This window comes from Lonchura striata, chromosome 11, assembly GCF_046129695.1.
Source record: "Lonchura striata isolate bLonStr1 chromosome 11, bLonStr1.mat, whole genome shotgun sequence".
NCBI lineage: Eukaryota > Metazoa > Chordata > Aves > Passeriformes > Estrildidae > Lonchura > Lonchura striata.
Window position 1 is genome coordinate 16,221,536 of NC_134613.1, and position 21,845 is coordinate 16,243,380.

General features: G+C 40.3%; 1 protein-coding gene across 4 annotated transcripts in view; it reads right to left on the bottom strand.

Moving 5' to 3' along the window:
- The window catches only part of ARNT2 (aryl hydrocarbon receptor nuclear translocator 2), a 95,991-nt gene that overhangs the window by 31,828 nt on the left and 42,318 nt on the right, over nt 1-21,845 (bottom strand). For all 4 annotated transcript variants that reach the window (XM_021537594.3, XM_021537591.3, XM_021537593.3 and 1 more), the window contains 3 exons: nt 9,063-9,165; nt 7,026-7,091; nt 6,544-6,629 (listed from right to left, as the gene is read on the bottom strand). In XM_021537594.3, coding sequence (XP_021393269.1) covers nt 6,544-6,629; nt 7,026-7,091; nt 9,063-9,165 — 255 coding nt within the window. The remainder of the gene's footprint in view (nt 1-6,543; nt 6,630-7,025; nt 7,092-9,062; nt 9,166-21,845) is intronic.

Consider the following 21,845-nt stretch of genomic DNA (forward strand, 5'->3'; position numbering starts at 1 on the left):
TTTCTATAATGAACTAAACCTGCGTTGTTATGTTGAAAGACTGAAAAAAATGCGGATGCTTTGCTAACGCTGCTCGTTCCAGCTGTGTAACAGGAGTAACTACTATAAACACAGGAACAGTTTCAAAACATATATGTGTACTATCTTCCATCTCAGTGTTTCACAAATAGGAACACTCAGATTAGCACTGTTTACTTGCTTGCTGGCTAAGCCTTGAGCTGAAGTTATTTCCCAGCTCCAGTACTGAGATACCAAATTCGTATAAAACACTTGAAAAAACGTCTTCCAGGAGTGACACCACTGACCTATTTTAAGTGATCTGTAAACTCTTTCACAAGAATTTTCAAGAAATTCAGTCATAACAGGCAGTGAATCATTTAAGAGGCACTTCAAAGCATTAACGAAATTAATTGCAAAGCAGCTACCATGCCTGAAACTACTGCCACTTTATTTTTTAAATTTATAATCCCCAGTGCAAGCCAATCTTTGGACAGCCCAGAGGATGACAGCACACCACTTTCGCGAATGATACCTCTGAAAAACCACTAAAAATGCTGCTGAATGGAGTCATCTCTAAGAATGTCATTCTGTATCAAAACAGTTGAATCTTATCTAACAATCAGCTCCCAAACAGCATTTTACAGGTATTTTTTGGTCTTCACTGAACTATACAATAAAATAAAATACACCAAGTATGGTGGAAAACCCCCCATGTTTTTGTATTATATATTGAGACTTGTTCTGCAGTAACTTCACAATCTGGGATGCACAACATTATTTGCAGCCCCCTACTAATAACTAGAATTTTATCAAGGGGTCTCAAGAGCTTTACAAAGGAGGAGCATTATTATCTCATCTAACAAGTGCTGTTTTAAGGACATAACTCTTAATCATTCTAGCTGGATAACCAAAAGATCCCTTTCAAATGGAGTTTTGCATTTGAGAAGGACACATTTAAAGCAACATTCCCCTGACCTCAAAAGCTTTTTCCAATAATTTCCTTAGTGGCACAGAGTATTGCAAAGGACAGCAAAGATACAGCTGGACAGCTTCCACTTTGCATAATCTTTTTTCTCTGTAGCTTTCAACAGTGATTTCCTTTTTAGGATCTTGGTCCACCCTTGCTACTGCTCAAATAGAATTAAAGTAACATAAACAACTTCCAAAATTAAACCTAGCTAAGAAACATTATTTCTGATGTCACTCTGTTGACAAAGGGAGGCTGTTGTTCTAATTTTCATCTTTTTTTTTTTTTTTTTCCTTTTTGCCCAAGATGGATTACATTTGGTCTGTATAGCAAAACGGAAAATGTCTTAGTTGGGTTATGCCACAAGACACTCTATGAGTAAAAACTAATCTGCCTGGAATTAATACATGACCCAGTGGATTGTTAACCCCTTCCCAAAGTTCCTAGAGAAAAAATATGACAAGATTTTCTGCTTCTCTGCAATGTAGGTGCTACTACTGACAGCATTCCACAGAGAGAAATTTTTTTCTTTATTCTTCAGCTGACATTTCCGAAGATTCAACTCTGGGTGTCTTTATATGGGAAGGTGCCATTTGTAGATCAGATTTACTTTTGCTTTAGCACACTTTCTATTGTACACACCCCAGTATGGACAGGTAAACACAGATGTGCACTGCACTTTCTACCAGTTTGTCCAGCTCTTAATAGAATGCAATATTGCTCCTTAACACCACCAAGTCCCATTGTTATCTCTAAAAAAAGTTGTAAGATCTTGGAGGAAAACAGCCATGAAAATGACCTTTAGGGGGCATCCACAAAATAAACATATTTCAGTTATTCACATTCTTTATGTGTAACCCTGTGAGAGGGTTTATTTCTCAACACCAAATATACAGCCCTCTTGAATAATAAATACAGTGCTGTGCTTGCCTGAGTTCACATCAACAACTGGCACAGCTAAGCTGCAATTGAGCATCACAAATAGAATGCTGTGCCATCAGAGGTTATATTTAATTTCCAAGTGTCCTCTATACCAGCAACAGTTTCCCACAGGGCAACAGTTCCTTATGTTCGTGTGGACATAAGGAATTTTTAGTTTTCCCAATGAGCTTCCAGCTGGATCTAACAGCTTCATTTTCTGCTTTCTTTCTCTCTACCCTTCTGCCCCACATCTTCTGCGAGACGCAGAACAGCACTGGTGGATTTATGGTTTTATTTCACTACACTAAAAAATAAATTGTTTATAATTCTTTAAAAAGATGGAATTAAAGTGTCCAGTGGTCATTAGCAATCCCTGATAATGTCTGTTTTCATTAGATGCACTTCTGATAGTTACTGGCCAGGGAAGGAACTACACTGTGTGACTTTACCTCTCATACAAAACAATGGAAATAGGCTTTCACAAAAAAGGCTGTGGATAGCATACTAAGGATAAAAATCTCATGAAAAATCCCAATAAAAACTAAATTAACCACTCTTTAAAAAATAAATAAAGCCTTAAAAATGACAGCACTGCAAGGAATATTCAAGCAACTAATTTGTTTTGTGTTGGAAGAGGGAGTACTTTGCACAAATGTCCAGATTCTGGCCAAAACTTTAAAATAACCTAACAGCTTTGGCATGCTGTGGTTAAGATGTTACCGTAAGTCTGACTTGGAAGACTAAAATGTTTCTTTTTTAACTAAAGAGGAAAAAAAATATTTCAACATTATCTGAATTTAACATTATTCTGTGACTCTTTATTTGAAGTTTCAAAACATGTATCTATCTCTTTGCTTCACTATGTGCTTTTGTGCAGATCCTGGCTTTGATTTACAGAAAACTACCAACATCCTGACAGACCTTATCTTCTCTCTCCACCAAATCTTATGCCACAAAAAGAAAGCAAAACAAACCTATTAGGAAAATATCATATGGACCACAGAAGACTCATTTCCTTCCAGGAATAAGGTATTCAGAGGAGAAAAAAATAGAAGAAAATAAAACCTTGCTTAAGTTGAAAACAGGAAGACCCAGCAGAAGGTCAGCACTTCTCAGTTTTATGACTGGCTATGAACCTGAAGCACTGTCTAAGATGAGGATCACAAGTTCCATCTGTGCTGCTTCGCTGGGAACAGAGGGACAAAGGATGGGATTGCTGCTCAGCCAGCTTCACACAAGGAGTCCTTTTGCCTCATTCAAAATAACCCAACTGGCATTATTTAACTGAATATACAACATGACTGGCTGGAACATCCATCTGAAAAATCTGACTCCTTTTTCCTTTGACTTCCACACCAAGTTTACACCTCATTACTTGAGGCCAGCATATAACCCATGGGGATAGAAGTGTGCAGGTACCACACGCCTGCTTTTGCACTTGATCTTATTTTTACCTGTCTTTTTAGGCACAGTGGAGAAAAATGAACAGACCATTAACACACAGCCTGAACAGAGGCTGAGGCAGGATGCTTCCTCTGTTTTCTCTCCCTTTTCTCAGTGAAGAAGGGGCTGAAGACAGGCTGCCAGGACATGAGCCTTGCTGCTCTATACAAGGGAGAAAAATCACAAAGGCAGGCTGGATGTGCCAGTGTTTTCATGCTGAACACAAACCTGAGCCATAACACAACAAATCCAGCCCTTAAAATATGCCACCAGCTGTCTGCAGCTTATTCATTTTCACCTGTTTGAAGCACTTACATTACTTCAGATTTGCACAGACTGTCAAACAGTCTATCACACCAATAATGATCACAAAGCAATTCTCCTCTTGCTTCTGTATCAACACTGATTTATTCAGCGTGGGACTAAAAATCTGAACACTGGCTACAGACAATGCAATTCAACTCAGAAAGAGAAAATACCAAGTGCTAAACAAATGAGACTAAGTACAGATTAAAGGCATTTGATAATCATGATTCTTTTGCTTGTGACAGTACAGTTCATATTGTATATTAGTTATGTGATACACATGCCACACTGCATGCTTTGAAAGAAAAGGATCTGGAGTTTATACCAGTGTCCACTTGGCAACTGAAACATAAATTAAAATTATCTTTTTGATCACTGAATTTTTAAACTGCTGTGATTTAGCACAAGTCCATTTATTCCAAAGAACCCAGACACCATGCAGGCTTGCTGATTTGAACAAAGTAATTTTATTACAGGGTAGAGAAGCCTTGGCAAATTCCATTACTGCTGTAGTTATCTCATTTGCTTTGCAGATTATGGTTGGATTACCACTGGAAATGACAACAAATGCAGTGATGTTGTCACTTATTTACTCAAATATAGGGGAACAATTCAGCCTATGGATATTCACATTCAACTTTGAAAGCCAATGGATACATGACAATCACCAACACAAAGTGGGGAAGACTGGGAAGGCAAATAAGCACTCATGAAAAAGGCCCTGATTCAATTCTGTGTGCCCTGAAAAAGGCACCCAGACATGACTAATAGAAGCAACAATTTGGATGGTAACATAAAAGACCAATGAAATTCCACATAAGGCTGTCAAAACCAAAAACATCCCTTAGGATTAGTTTGGAGGCATTAACATTATGGAGGAGCCCTGGGATATCATAAGAAGCACCATGTGATTCTGAGGAGTGGAGTAATAGAAATGGGATGAAATCCAGCATTACTAAATGCATAAGCATGCACTTGGGGAACAGTAACAGTCATAAGCTACAGCAACAGGAATAGGATGGAACTTGATATTACTAATTGAAACATCACCACAATTCAAAACAAGATTTGCAGTTGACAAGTGAGAAAAAGGCAACCTGGAAGACATAATTTTATATCAGATGTCTTAGGATGGCTGCAGGATGCACCACACTAAAGAGAAGGATGCTACACTGCCAGGTAAGACAGGAAATATTGTTATCCATCACTACAATCTCATCTGAAATAAGAATGTGCAGTGCCAGTGACCTACATTTTGAGAAGTGAAATGAAAACACGAACAATTGCAGAGAAAAACCACAAAGGTGAAGAGAATGCATTTTGAGAATGGAAAGTAGAAATGGCTTGGATTGTCTTTGCAAAGTCCAGGCTGACAGGATATAACCTATTTGTGGAAACACACCAGAACACTGGAGAGACACAGAGGCACTAGGCAGGAAAACTCCCATTAGACCTTCAGTGAAATAAAAACTTCCCATAAAGTAATAAGAAGCAAGGTTTTGGAAGAGTTGGGATGGGGAAATGCTAACTGGAATTTGATACCTGGCCACTGGGCACTCAAAGACCCAGAAGATCATTTTAACCCCAGGCTGCCATCCTGCAGAACTGGGGCTGAGGGCACACACTGCCAACATCAGGACCTAGTGCTGACATGAGTTCTTGCATCTGTAGCTTTGTATCAGCAACATACACCCTGAAGAGTCAGATCTCTTTAAACATCCCATAATGCGTCGAAAGATTCGCATTCAAGCTAAACAAAATCTTAACTGACCTACACCTTCTTGAGGAGATATCCTCTATATAAAGGTCAAATTCAATTGCATTTAGAATTACCAATAGAAAAGTACGTACTTTTGTAGAAGAAAACAAAACAGAAAAAAAACCATCCATTTTCAGAGCACTTTACAGTCACTGTGCTCTCACACTTTCGAGATAGAAGCAAAATTGGAACATCTTGACTCCTATTAAATCCCATTAGCACAAGAGGGGCAGTTTTCCTCTGCTTCCAAAACCACATTTCAGCAAAAAACTGATAAGAAGTTCACATCTGCACGCTGCTGTCTGCACAGCCCTGCACGCATTGGGTACAAACCACCTCTGAGGACTCATAATCCCTGGATCAATCTGATTTATGGACGTGGTGCACAACCACAGAAGGGCAGAACAGCTCCTGGTTTGATTCATGCCAGCAGGCGCTGTCACACTGCAAACAACCTCTTCAACTCCTGCAAACGCCAAGGTCAAGTAACCCCACTCATAATGAGGTCTGGATGAGCTCCACTGTCTCCTCTTGAAATTTTTCAAAAGTAAATATTCCCATAGGTAACACTGAGTTCCAGCAGGTAAATGTTTTTCTCCGTAGATCAAAGCGGTACACCGAGACTTGATTCCGAGAAAAACAGCCTCAAAACAGAATTTATCACAAATACTGAATGTTCTCAAGTAACACCATTACTGACAACTTCCATGTGTCTAAAGTAAAATTACACATTTTCATACATAAGTGCTTACAATTCAGTACTTAAGTATAAAAACATTAACTGGTTTTCTAGAGGTACACAATCCTTTGTGTTCACCTTCTTAAAATGAGACCATTTTTATATTGGTTCACCAACATAAGTTGAAAACTCTTGGCCCCAGTTTGTGGAGTCCTGCATTACTGGCAATTCCTACAGGTCCTCTGTGGCAACGAAATGGAGAAGGGTGTCCCACAGAAAACAGGGATGCCCTGAGTGAGTACAACAGCTGATTTCTTCTTAGCAAAAGCTTCTCAAGGTGAACTTTAATCAGCTACCCCACTAAAACTCTCCCAGTTTTTCTAGCAGCAAGGAAACCTGAGCCAGGTTTTCAGCTGTCCTAAGGACAGTTTGGTGCACACTGCCCACTTTTCCATAAGGGATACAAACCTGCTGGTGGCCAAGCCTTGATATAGCCAGTGCAATGGACAACAGCATATTGTGCTTCACCTTCTTTCACTGGGCCCAGGCCATTCCTGGATGAACAAGAAACACAAAAACATCACACTGGCATGCAGAATAGCTTTATGCTTTCAAACTATGGCTACTAATGATTTACCAGTATTTCTAAGTTATGCTGGAAACACCCGAGAATCAGCCTAGGGTTCTGTACACTGCCAGCTCTGTTAAGCTGCTATTCATGCTGTACCTGTTTTCTGTAATATTTCTCTGAGAAAGATACTGAAGATTGATTCAGATCTGGAGCTGGTGTAAGAGAAAGAGTCTGAGTGACACATGCAAGAGATTATGTTTGCAAAAGGATCCAGTGAGTGCAGGAGCAGGTGACACTCCTGGAGTGGGCATTAGCCCAAAGGCAAATGAGAGGGCTTAGGGCAACTACAGCTGCTCTGTGGTAAATTAAGTAATAGTACCTGTATCTTTTTCTCATGGTGGTTATTCTGTTCAGAGGTAAATGATCCAGAGGAGCATTTCCACACCTAAAAGTAAATTAGTATTTTAAAGGGCTCAGAAATGACACATGATAAAAAGGCATTTTGAGATCCTTACTACTTGTATAAGAAGACAATAATAGATACTTATTCCTGGCAAAAAGTTGCATATTCGTGCTTACATAGAACGTGCTGCTTCCACAGGCTGAGCTTTTTAGATGTGCTATAAAAATCTTATTTAAAAAAAATGAAAGACACTAGAAAAAGATTCCCTTCCACACTCCCCCAGTATAAAGACTTTGAAATTGATATCCCAAGGGTAGCTAAAGAATAGACACACTTCAGAATGCCATAAAACAGAGGTGAAAACCAGAGAAAAATATGTCAGGCCCCCAAACATCCACACAAACCAATCTCAGTGTTCTTGTAGCTTCCCTGGACAGAAAAATTCCACTGCCAAACACCAGCTACAATGTCTGTAGATACTAAGATAATATTTGCAAGATCAAACTATTTACACTGTCAAGTGACTTTGTTTAACACTTGTTCATGTGTATTTTGTGATATTTATAAGTATGCCTAACTGTAAAATTTCAACAATCCATCTGAAGCTGAGTAAATAATTTGAAGGGTAAAAGCAGTTCATTTTTAATGGAAAAATAATAACAACAATGAAAGAAGAAACCACAAGGAAAGTTCACATTATCTGAGGCCCATTCTTCCCAGAAGAATTTTCTTTTTATTCCTTTAATTTTTTTCTTATCAGTCACTGCCAAGGAGAAGGAGTGAACAACTAAAATAAGATTTAGAAATACAAAAACAGTGGGGTTATGGGCATGTGTAAAATCACTCTCAAGCACTGGAGTTTACAGAATCAGGGTGCTAGGAAATGACTGCAATCTGAACTGTTTTGAAAGCTGGGGAACAACTGCAAACAGGACACTAGACCTGGTTTGCTATGAACAAAGAAGTCCTCCTAACAAGATGTGCATCTTGGGAGGAAGAAAAAGCAGTGTTCTCAGTGCTGCTCTGCTGGGCTGTATTTCTTCCTTCCCAGTTAAGGAGGAAAAAGGTTCTATAGCTCTGAAGTCTGACCTTGCAGGTATAAAGTCTACAAACACTTTACAAAGGCACCCAAAATCCATACCTTCAGCACCCTCACAGGACTGGAAGAAATCCACCATATTACCAAGGTACATGTGTCTGTATTTTAATGTGTCAAATACTGTGCAAATACTGAGTTTCATTCTGTAATGAATTCTGCAGTGCTGTTATCAGGATTTATACTGGACATAGCCTACAGATACAATTATGTCCTTTCCCCACCTAACCACAGACAAAAATTATTGCAATAGCAACAGGCATTTTACCCTGTGAGCACTAAAACAAGAAAAGTGCTCACAAGCCCCCAAAAAAAGCATTGGGCAGACAAATCTCTTTAAAGAAGTCGAAACAATGCACGAAAAGTTTAAAAATTGCAAATCAAAAACCCTCTAACAATTACTCATTTATCTAGCATCAGCCAGCTGACATCTGGTTAATTCATACCAGGCTTAGGCTAATTCCTACATAGCTGGCTGCTTTGCAACTGAATTCTTGTTTATCTTTAAGATTCTTTTAATATTCTTGGTTTGCTGAAAAAATACACAGAGCTGGGTGTTCATAGCACTTGTGAAAGCTTTGTTCCCAAAGTACCAATTTGAGTAACTTGACTAGAGAAGACTATGACTAAAATTCCAGGGGTGAAGCTGTCATGAAGTTCTCTGGAAAAAGGAACCTACACCCCACACTCATAAGAAAAACTACAAGAGAAACGAGGTGCTGTTTTGCCATTAACTGTTAAGGAAGACTAGTTTCAGTTTCACTCCAGTTCCTAAAGCAAGCACTCTAGAAATACTTCATGGCAGTGTGACATTACAGCTTTAGTTTGTAATCAAGGCCAAATTAGTGCAACAAAACATCTGAAGTCTAAGCTGAGACAGGACTGGAACCACGAGGGAGCACAGGGTAAATGCAAACCTCATCCTGCAAATGAAGGAGCGCCTGGATCCCATGCACATTCTCATGGAGGACTGCTGACCTTCCTTCTTTACTGTCCCCGTCTTCAAGTCCAGGATTCGTCCTAGAAATGCCAGAGAGAGCAACTGGTGTTCAGTACATAAATTTAATTCAATTTACTAGAAACTAAGATAACAAGAAATTCATGAGCTGAATGCTATTAGCCCAGTTAAGGGAAAAAATACCAACAAAAAAAATTTTTGATCCTGTCTCAGAGGGGAGGATCAGGTATGTGCTGGTTTCACTAAAGATTTCAGCAAAGCTGACTCTGAGCCACAGAAGTGATGGCTCTTTTCTCAGCTGGCCCAAGACCAACTTCCAGGGCAGAGTCAAATGCCTGAAGGCAAACAAGGCAATGACAGCAGGCACAGCTTTTGGTTTGATCTGTTTGTTCCACTCTTTACCAGAACTGTGGATAAAGCAACATTTATCAGTCCCCTGACAGCTGCTCCTCGTTTCCCTGTGCTTGTATCCATCCAGAACACTCTCACCAGAGCACCACCTCAGTCAGAGCTGTCAGGAAGGTGAGATGCACAAAAGACCAAACTTTTCTCCTTGATGAGATACAGGATTTGTCACAATAGCCCTTGTACTGGGGCCCATTTAAAGTTGCTAAAAAATTGACATGTAAATAGCATTTCTAAAGTTTATTTTCAGACAGATCAGTGAGATGATCTGATTCACCACACAGCAACACAACCTTTTGCAAGGTCCAGGGCCAGACCCTGCTCCCTGCAATGCTCAGAATCACACACCACAGGCACAGCTTGGCAAAGGGATAACAGCCACCAAGTCAGCTCAAGAGCGGACAGAAGGGAGGGAATGCATGCAAAGGTATGAAGGGGGTAACAGATTAACTTTTTCATTTAAAACAGAAGATTGATTACTACAGACAGGTTCAGGTCAGGGATTTGAGTATCACGCAGAATCCTTCTGCTTATCACCAACAGAATGGATTTTCACTTCTAGAGCTCAAGTGCTAAGAGATGACTACAAAACCCAGCACAGACCAGAAATGAATCACTGGACCAAATCCACAATGCTGAAGGATTGGATGCAGCTACAAAAGTGACAGAGAAATCCAGTGGAACAGCTGCCAGGCAATTAGATGACAGCCACCAGTGCTGACAACATGACCACAAAGAAACCCCACATGTTTAAGGTGGGTATCTTTCAGTAACTGAAACTATACAAGCCTAAGTCTTCACTGTGGTGTATGTAGCCAGGTTTACCCAATATAAGGCACCTATTCTGTCTGTGCTGAATTGAAGAAAACATGCAGAATACATTCAAAGTCTCCCTCACCAGACTGACCTAAAAGTCTCTGTCCAAAAATGAAGTTCTGAAATAAACTTACTGCCAAACACTAAGTTCAGAATTACTCTACCTCTAAATATTGACTTCCATCCATGAATGGGAATGAAACAATTATGTAATAGTTTTAAGATAAGGAGCTAGGCAGCAGTATTTGAGTTTTAAGGTATACCCCAGATAACTCCTTCTGGAGGAAAGCTACCCCTGCCAACAGAAGGTCAGACCTCACCTGGTGTTATCTCTGAGGTATATCTCAGATGGTTACGAAATCAGCAAGCCTGGGGAACAACTCCTAAAGGTGCTTCAATTTAAAGCACTGAGCTATATATTAATCCTGGTCTATGATTCAGGTGTGAGCTGGGAAGAAATCACACCACATTTCCCAGCTCAGCTGTGCTGACCTCATGATGCAGGATGGATCTGAAGTTCCAACACACTTCTCTTCCCTGCACTGGACAGTCTGTCACATCTTCTATAGCCAAAGCCACAATCTGTTTCCTCATCCCCCAAACTAATCAGACGATTTAGAGAAATAAAATACCATCAGGCAAGAGGCAAACTCATTCACAAATGAAGGCATTATACAATAAAGCACATAAAGACAGGATATATGTGCAGGACCCAAAGGCTGTCCATGTCAACAGGCCAGTTGAGTCAAACCACTAAAAGCAATATTCTCTTAGGGCAAAATAACTTTGTCATACACACAAACAAAAATCAAAAAGCACTAATAGTGAATGCAACTCAAACAGCTAATAGAAATTTCTCTAGTTTTGTCATCTAAGAGCATCCATAACAAAAAAAAAAAGGAAAAAAAAAAAAAAAAAAAAAAAAAAGAAAAGGCTATTTCACAATTACGTGGCCACTAAGTCTAAATTGCTGACACGTTCCTTTGGCACGTCTGGAACCCCCAACAACAAAAGCCAGAATTTTTAAATTTAGCTTTTTGTTTAGCAATGTCCTTGAAATATGTACCAGATAACAAATAAGAGTTCTAAATTTTGTCCTGACTTACAAAATCTCTGCAGGGGGTATGTGAGTCAGAGAAATGTTTGCTGTACTGATACTATGACAAAGCTCTCTCAGCAGCTTGTTTCAACAGCCTAGCATGCGTATGTCAACCCTGTAGAACTCTAACAAATATACTACAGATTCTGAAATAGAACAAGCAGTTTGTGTCTCATCTGTTATTAGAATCTTATTATCAAATTATTTTTAAAAGAGGAAGAATTATAGATTAATCATAGCTAAATATCGATATATAGAATTATAATTAATAGACCAAATCAAGCAAACGGACATAAACTGCACCTTAGTCACACTGGTAGCTCAGCTGGCATATCCTGATGATAGCTCTGTCACAGAGTCATAAAGTATTCCTATCTCTGTATGTTCCAGCATCCTCAGTGATAAGTGCTCATTTAAGTTTCTCCATGGGACAAACAGAAAGCACATTTGATGTTGAACTTGGAAATGATATTTTTATTAATAAGAAATATTCCAGGATGCTCTGACAACTTCTGTTAACTGAACAGTGCATGTGTGTACTTTTTTAAATTTCTCATTCTAGTTTCTTCAGAAAAGCCATTTAACAGCCCAGTGCCACCACCAGCTGGATCCTTTACAAGCTTCCCCATAAACTGTTAATTGCATGCAGCTCATTTTTGTGTTAAACTTTTCCCCTCTCCAGCTCCAGACACAACCCTGGGATGCAGCAAGTGCAAGAGCACTGCTGTGACTGACACTGCTGTCTTATTGCCCTCTACAGCAGCTGCACAACTCAGAGGAAACCACAGTTTGCTCTGCTGAGGAGGAGAATGCAAACAAATGAACACAATGCTGATTAAATGGGCACATAAATCTCTCTGGCTGGTCTGGGTATAGCTGATAATTTGTTGAAATCTCCCCACTACAGTCCCCATCCAGAAGGCAGTATTGCTTCAGCTTGTAATAAACCAGTTGTTCTCCAAGCAGGAAACCACTGTGTGATCCAGGAACCTGATGTCAGCTGCTGTGCCAGGAAAGGGCTGGCACACAGAGGTGAGGACAACGGGCAAGTTCATTATTTGGGTAGAATTAGAGAAGCCACATAAAGCTCTTACCAGTAAAGAGATAACAGATTCAAGTACTGAGGACACATGCCAGAAACATTTCCTGCAGGGCATTTTCAAAAACATTCCCAGGATGATCAAGGGAACAAATGTTCACGTTGGCACTGATGTGTCCCTTGCGTGTGCAAAGGGCGACTGGATTATGCACAAACCTTCCCCTTTTGGATTTCCAATTCCTAGTGAGAGTGTTCAAATTGTGTTCTGTGCTTGCAATGTTGTGAGATGAACCTAAGCCAAGGGTTGGCCTGGGCCTACTGAAGTTCATGGGGTTTCGAATCTGGGAAATTGGCTCAAATCCACTTCCTCACAATAGCACCAGCCTGTCAGAAAACTTTCCTCTGTGTTTATGCACTGCATGCTAAGGCTTATAGCTTGGTAATCAAACAGTCTGTTCTTTTTACTTTTTTCAGGTTTAGTGTTTTTTTTTTTTTTTTTTTTTTTATCCAAAACTCCATAAACTTCAACACCTAATTCTACCACAAATGCTTTTTTGTGCTGTATCCCCAGTTCCTAAGAATGCTGCAGTCTGTAACTAGAAACAAGGGTTGTTACATAAGCACATTCTTCTCCAAAGATTTCAGTGCAAGTTGAAATGGTTTGGTCTAAAACAATCATACAGTGCCCACATCCAGTGCAGCATGGAAAAATCCAGCTCAGAGATCTTAGAAATTTGGTTTGGCCTCATGTGCACAGAAATACTGCTGGCAAAGCACATGATACAATTTTCCATTTCCCTTTAATTCATTAGTAGATGGACGCCTGTCTTGCACAGAATCATGGACCTGATAGAGAAACAGTCTGAACTAATGTATCTCACGTTGACCTCAATACCTTCAGCAATGCAGCAAGTTTCACCTTTTAGATGATAATGTCTTGTCTTGCAAAGAGGAAATTAGATATTTCATAATTATTCTCAGCCACTGATTGTCCACATATTTCTTTCCAGGCAAAATAAAATAAAAGGATAAACTAAGTTTGGTTTGGACAAGATAACAAAAGATGACTTTGTGTTCATCAAAAATACTCCACAGGCTGCTCAAGGAAGACAAACAGAACACAGGAATACTGCACCCAAAAATCCTTATAAAAACGAAAACCATCTTTATCTTGCTAAAAAACCAGAAAAAGCAAGACCAGGATGGAGGGAAACAAGAGGAAATGATTAAAAATAAAAACAAAGTGATGGTCAAGGTACTGTTGCTGCTGAACACAGCTCCAAATGTAGGCTCAACCTCAAACTGAAGGGTCAGAGAACAAAGGATTTTCGTTGTGATGTTCTGTGTTAGTACATTAAGTCCTAAGAAATTAGCAGAAAAGATCAGCTTAAAAATCTTTGACTGCTCTATCTTTTGTAGAGAATCAAGATCCAGGTCACTGTTTGAGATAAACAGTCAAGTTCAAGAAGACAAGGTGAAGCTCTTCTTGAAACTGGCATTTATCAGTTTACACATGTGCACTGACTACAGCTGAGCATTCAGCTTTACACAACCGAGGTGCTCCACTGACAGAGCTCTTCTTCAAAACAACAGATGCATTACAAATGCATAAACAAAATGCCTCCAATAAGACTAAATAGCCTAAATTCGATCAATTTATATTAAATTACTCTGAATAAGCTTATGCCAGAGCAATTCTTCTGCATTAATTCAACAATTAAAACAAAAATTAAAAATTTACAATGTATGCCTCACAACTGTAAGGGATATAATTTTATCTCATGTTTAGTGCAGCTCAGCAAATGCTTTAAGCTCTATTAAGTGTAATAAAAATACATCCACCCTGGATTCAAATATAAAAATAATTACAGAACACATTAAGAATCACAACTGCCTTGCAAACACAGCATTTGAAGACTCTCCTTCCAGGAACTCACGTTTACATAAACCAGAAGAAGTTTGCAATATACAAATAGAACTATAAATTTTTTTTTTTTAAAAACCCCAAACATGTACAGCCATTTTTTAGCATTCTGGGGTTTATTATTTACAGAAAGGCAGGGCTCATAAAAGCAAAGACTTACCTGCCATGCACATACCAATATCGGAGTAAACACCAAACAATGCAATCTTAAACTGTACTGACAGAAAGTGCCCCCTCATCAAGAGGAAAGCAAACACTCAAAACACAGGTGAACTTAAGCCCATCCTCACTTAAAATTACAAACTAAGGGCAGAAGCACCAGACTGGCATCAGTTACCCAGTGCACCCAGAAGCAGTTCTGATTTTTACAGCCTGCCTCTCTCGCTCACATCGAGGTCGCAGTGCAGCTCCCAAGGCAATACCCACTAAGCTGCTGTTTACTGTAACATTCCTGCTTCACATCTGTCAGAGTGAATGCTCTGTCCTCAGACTGTCTCCCCTGTGCTGCAGGAGCCCCTGGTTCTGCCTGGAAGGTGTCTGGTAGCACAGGTCCATCCCCTGCTGGTACCACAGCCTTTATGGACCAGAATCACCACTCCAGCCCTGGCTTACAGGAAACTGAGGACATGGCAGGGGTGAGGTGGGGGGACATGACAAAAATGGACATGTTCCTATCATGTGGAGATAACTGATGTAATCTACATCTTCCATGATATCAAAATTATGATCCTTTCAGAAGTTTCAAGGACCAAGAAGGACTGCAGGTGGAAATAAGGTCTCTCCACATACACTTCCCACTCTTGCTTCCCAGCTGGTCTGACTCTATAGAGGATGGGACCTGTCCACATGGGATTGCACCCTACCAACCTGCTGTACATCAGCACAACACTTGTACCTCCCCTCTGCCATAGAGGATTTTGTGCTTGCTAAATTCTCCACAAGAACGAAGCAAAGGGGACATTGCTATACAAATATCCCTTGAGAATACAGTAGAACTGTAAAATCAGTCAGCTCACACAGCCTGGAACTACATCAGGGACCACACAGGACTTCCAGCTGTGATCATACTGCACACATACCAACCAAGAAACTGGTGGGATGGCAGGGATAAAATGCAGTTGCTCTTGCTCTTTGGCTCTTGCTCCAAAGCTGGCACTGCCTTCCACCCAAATGTTATGAAACTGCTTCAGATCTCCCAGGCTGGGGCTTCCCTGGCCTCATGTGCTTGCTTTATCCTGCAGCAGCAAGCAGCCCCATAGCCCTACCCCACTGCACACAGCACTACATTGCAATACACTGATAAATAAATGTATTGACACACAAAATAAATAACTGGCTTGGAGCACGGATTTGCTGTTAGCAGACATCACAGCAACTTCCAGAGGACTTCTGCACCTTTACTGCTGTTTTAAAGGTGAGGATACTGAACCCAAAGGAATGAGTTCTCCTGTCTGCAGTCAGTCAGTGGCAGAGGTGCAGCTAGGAAAGGGCCCAAGCTCACATAACTGACAAGAGTTCTCAAAATGCTGTAGCTGCAGACAAAAATACTCAATAATATAATGCACAGTGATTCTCACTAAGTTCACACAAATTGCATGACACCTATATGCTTAATGGGACACAATCAGCTTAAATTTATGTTTCCAAGAGAAGACTGCAGGCTGAATGTCCTATTTACATGCAGTGGTAGCCTCTGGATATATCAATATGAAAACAAACAAATTAGCCCAAACGCCATGGAGATGCTCAGAGGGCAGGAGCACCTTTGCTATAAAGAGAGGCTGGGAGAGCTGGATTGCTCAGCCTGCAGAAGAGAAGGCTCTGGGGTAATTTCAGAGTCCCTTCCAGTACCTAAAGGGAGCCTCCAAGACAGATGGAGAGAGATTTTTTACAAGGGCATGGGGTAAAAGGACAATGACAAATGGCCTTAAGCTGAAGAAGGGCAGGTTTAAATTAGACATGAGGAAGAAATTCTTCATTCTGAGGGTGGCAAGGCCCTGGCACAGGCTGCCCAGAGAAGCTGTGGATGCCCCTTCCCTGGAAGTGTTGGATGGAGCTCTGGGAAACTTGGTCTAGTGGAAGGTGTCCCTGCCCACAGCAGGGGGGAGCAGGGAACGAGATGATCTTTAAGGTCCTTTCCAAGCAAAACTATTCCATGATTATAAATATAAACCATCAAAGCTCACTCTCCTCACAGGCCTAGCTTCTCAGGGGGATTACTTGAACCTCTCTAAATATGTTAAGGTTTACATCATCTAATTGCAAAAGGCGTTGTATAAGCATTAGAGTCAAGTTATGACATTCCTACAATAGAATGAAGAGTTGATCCAATCAACAGCAAAGTTAAAAAAATAAGTAATGCAATTGAAATGCACCTATTTTTAAATATCTGTCTGTTCCCTACTTACCAACTGGAGACACTGACCCACAAGGGGGAAATTGAAAAGCTTTCTCACCCCCTCTTGTTTTTCAATAAGAAACCCCTCATGTTACACAGTTGTTTGCTTAATACAACTTGCTATTACAAAAGCTCACGAGGCTGAAAGGTCCCTGCTGTGCCTGCCTTCATGTTTGACTAACCAGTCTGCATCATGTCATTCTTCACAGTGTTGGGCAAATATGCATCATTTTAATTAAATTAAAAAGGAAACTATGTGGGCTTTTGAGCCTTGCTATTCAGTTAATTTTCAGGGACTATCTGAAGGGATAGTGTTAACAGATCACATGCAAGTCTCTCTGCTGATGGACCTGGCAAAACTGGACTTGAAACTGGAGCAAATAATTCAAAGCATATGTTGAAAGTTAAATTATGACACAAAAAAATCCTCAAAAAACCAGCCCATAAAACACTAACCAAATGTACTTTGAATTTTCAAGAATGGTTACTGAAAGTATGGGGCATGTTCGAATATTAAGTAAAATAGATTATTAAAGCCCATACAGATCTGTAGACATAAATACACAGCATCTATCAGTGATCTCTGCAGGTGATTTCATTCCCAAAACAAGTACCTATGACAAAGTTCATGGTTCCATGATTTAGGCAGTTGGGGTAGCCCTTCTGTCACAAATATCAGATGTACCTGAAGGAAAGAGTAAGCTGGAGAAAACTATCACAGTACCACCTGTACAAACAGTTCCTCAAAAGACAGTTGGACTTTCTAGAAAAAGGGATGGAAACCCCAGAAACTCCAAAGCACCATCAACAGATACTCCCAGGACAGAACAGCTATCCAAAATAACACTGGAATACGTAATTTATTCTTTTACCATTCACAGCTGCATAATAAATCAATACAGAAACGTTGTAAGTAGCTTCTAAACTAACCTATTTGCTTTACTTGGATGATCAACAAGAAGCTTTACTGAAAAGCCCTTCTGCCAAAAAAGCTTCAGCTCTTGGCATTCTATATTATTTGTACTTCATTATCAAACTCAAGTAACTGGGATTTATGCTTTGTTAGTAAATACTAGTATTGTCTGGTTCTGAAATCTGGCTGTGGTGGCACACCATGGAATAGTTCATTAGAGGAAATAATGACCACAAGATGACCTTGTAAGATACATTGCTGTGGACAGAATTAAATTTAAACACATGAGAAGGGAAAGAGAGGGAGAAGAAAAAGGCTCAAGGATGCTGTCTGGTTGTTTTTACGGGCTACTTCTTTAGTTCAATTAAAATAAGGTGTGTGGGGTGAAACGTCCCTTATAAGTTTTAATTCTCTTTTTGTAGACTCCAGACACTTAAAAAACACATGCAAAAGAGAAAACAGAAGAATGTTTGGAGACATAAGTTCACATGCCAGAGACTGCAATAAAACAGACCAAACTGAAGAGCACTGCCCGTGGGCCGTGCTCCCACTCTGGCTGTGAGCTGCCCCACGGGAGCCTTTTCCCCCCACGCAGCTCCGTGCAGGGCATCAGAGAGGAGCCAGTGGGATGGGAGCCGTGGTCTCAGCAAGCTGCTGGAGGCCAGGGAAGGACCACAGAGCCACAAGTGCTGCCTTTGCAGCCACAGAGCTGGGCCTCAGCTAAGGATGGAGAGGTGAAGCAGCACGGGATAGACCAATTATGGCTGGAATATTCCTACACAAAGGCACCCCTCTGTCCCCACGCCTCCCCAGGCTGCTGCTACAGCTCACCACCAATAATGAAAATTTCAGTGCCTTGTATTGACTTCACTGAGACAACACAACAAAGCTCCTGCCCCACAATGCAGATGTTAAAGCTGCATTCTCTCAGTGCCATCAAAGCACTGAAGAACCTGAGAGGGTTGCAAGTTTGCCAGTGCCAAAACCCTCCAGGCGCACTCAGACTGTTTTATTGCCAACGTCTTAACCAAGGAAGTTGTTCAGGTATTTGTAAAACTCCAGTATTTTTGAAAGGGTGGAAAACCCCACTAACTCCATATATCTCATAGTGTTTAACAAAACAGAAGAGGCTGAACAAATATTGAACATTAAAGAAGTACCCACCACCCTTGAAACCCAGCAAGTGAAAATGATCCAGTCCAACATCTGTGATAACAGACCCAAGAATGTAGCAGTTTCCAAGTGGGAAATTCAAGGTGAAGACTGAATAGAGACAGCAACCACAAAACCTACTTGCATGTGCATGTCCAAACACTTGAAAATTCACCCTAAAAGCATTCCCTAATGCTAATCAGGTGTAGTAAGTTTGTCTCAGGAGCACTAGGCTAAAGTTGTTTCCTTGTTTTGTTAAAAGCATGTACTGACCTCTTTAAACCACCATTATAATTACCAAAGTAATTTTTAAAAAATGCAATTTATTATCACTGGTTTTTCTTCCAGTACTATCCCCCAGATGGAATGTGTCAGCAGTGGAGAGACCACTGGGGCACTGTGTTTTTGTAAGAGTTGCTTGTGAACTGCTTTATACATAGCTGGCTTCTCCCAATATTTGGGATTTTTTCGCCCCCCCCAGAAACAGTCCTAGAGACCAAAGGAAAACAAAATTCTCTTGGAATGCTTGAGAGATTAAATGTACCATACATTTAAAATATGATCATTTGAAATTACAATTTCTTGAGAGCAGACTGTTTTTTCTTATTTCTGTGTTACTGTCTAGTGTGTCAAAGGGCAGGACTGGCATTCTAGGATGCCCTACAGTCACAGATTCCTTGTTTCCTGCTCTAATTCATTTATTTGCAAACAGAATGGGGATGGAAGAAGCAGGACATTCATTTCCTTGTTTCCTGCACGTAAAAATCCTGCAGGCTGAACAGACTAAAGCTGAAAATCCACAAATTCCTATGCTTGGCACTGCCCAAGTTCTCAGGCCATCTCTGGCTGGCACTGTGACCATCCTGCTATGAGAACAAGCAGTCCACAGAAATATGGGCAGGTCTTTTTCTCTGGAACAACAGCACAGAAATGGGCTGGTGTGGATGGAAAGTCTCACATCTGAAACATCCTCCTCACTCTCAGCAATGCCAGTGGGACCACATAACTCTACTGAAAAACAGGTATCACATGATGATTTGGTAGTTGTCAACAAGGCAAATCTCTTTCCAGATTTCACACTTAAAAGACAAAACGATGCCTTGCCAAAATGGGCTTTTTCTACAGTAAAAACAGACTGGAACCCAAAAATATGCTGTTCACATCAATCACTCATATACATTTTATACATGGCAGTATATTTCAAGAATTGTTCCTTCTTTTTCAGAGCAATCACAGTGCTGAAGTATCTATTTTCAGAAATCTCTGTTACCTTCCACTGCAGGTACCATAATCCTGACACAGCTGTCTCCAGCCTCCAACCCTCCAAGGAATAAAGTGAGGGCTGTGTGGGCATGTGTGGGTGGATGGAAAATCCCATAAAAAACTGAGTCAAGTCTTGGACAGTTCTGCAGAGACATAAAAGAATTCAGGACATATCATGTCTATGGAAACTTTCTCTCCTCCCCATCCCACCAGCTTTGCTGTGTGCTGTTTACTGGGTGCCTGCTTGTCTTCACTCTACAGGTTGTGATGCTTCATGGACATTCAGTGAAAACCTCTGTTGTATCCTGGGATAAAAAGCACAAGTAGCAATTAACTCTATAAACAAAATATTATACAACTCATTCCCCACCTGCCCAGAGGCAACTGTCTTACTAGGTCAGTCACCCTGTACTAAGATGTTAAAATCAAAAATGCTGGGATCTGGTTTTAATTCTCTGTTCTCTAACTTCCTAATCTGCTGGGCTGGGCACGTTTCAGAGACAGATGGTTCTTTAGGGTTCATGTACTTAAAAGAGCTCACAGACAGAAATAAAAAAAAAAAAAATAAAGAAATCAATTGCTGTCAGTTGAAACAGTCCTTCACATGCAGAGTACCCTTCTGATGCATAAACCTCTGACAAATGTGCTCTTCAGAACCAAAGGCTACAGAACAAAGTCCCAAAGGAGCTCTATGACAGCTTCTTGTTTAGTCAACTGTCTCAGCAAAAATACGCTGCCCTGAAAAAAGGGATTTCTTATTTCTTTTCATTCCTTTTTCCCAGGGAGTGTTAAGAGCTCTGAGTAGAAAAGTATCAGTCTTTGACAAGTATCTCAATATCTACAAGAGACAGAAAAAAGACAAAACTTCTGACAATATATTTTTGGTACAGAACTTTTGGCACAAATACCTACAATAGGCATTTTTACCCCTTTATTTTAATAAATAGGCTGATTCAATTTTAAAGTGGATGTGGAGAAACTAATACAGCAGTTTGCCAATAGAGTGCAGAACTCAACCCATACATTGTTTTGATAATATATTACTTTTCCATTAAACATGAATTTTACTGTTACTGATGATGTTTAAGGCAGAACACGATTGTATTTGCCAGGACTGGGTTTCTTGTCATGGCTCAACTCAGTCTTTCAATTTCTTTGGAGAATTTTATATGTGAATCCAAATAGGAGTCTCATCTAGCTCTTCTCTGTATCAGCTGGAGTTCTAAATAATTCATGGAAAGTCAGAGTGCAAAACACATTTGCATTCACTTGGCTGGTTGTCAATATGAGAACCATCCTCTTCCTTCTAAGAAAGCTCATGCAGAAATCAGGGCTGAAAGACAGACGTGGCAGTATAAGGCAGCTCACAGCACAAAAGATCCTGTGCTGATTTTCAGGAAGATTATGTGTTGAGGAGAAAAGTTATCCCTAATTTTCTCTTTCACATGGTTATTTATTATCTGTTCAGTGCTGTGGAACACCTTACTCTGCTCTCCACTGGCGAGCCCCTGTTCTCTGGCACTTCCCTCTTTCTAGCTGAACACTAGTTTTCTCATTTTTACAATTTGACTCTTATCTACAACATCTGGATTTTGTGGCTGTGTCTACAAACTAACTGGTAACTAGTTTGCAGCTGGACAGAAAACTGCCTCAGCTAAAATCATCACTGCAAGACAACATGTTATTAGAAGGTTCTGTGAGACAGGTTCCCCAGTACAAATCTATGCTTGTAT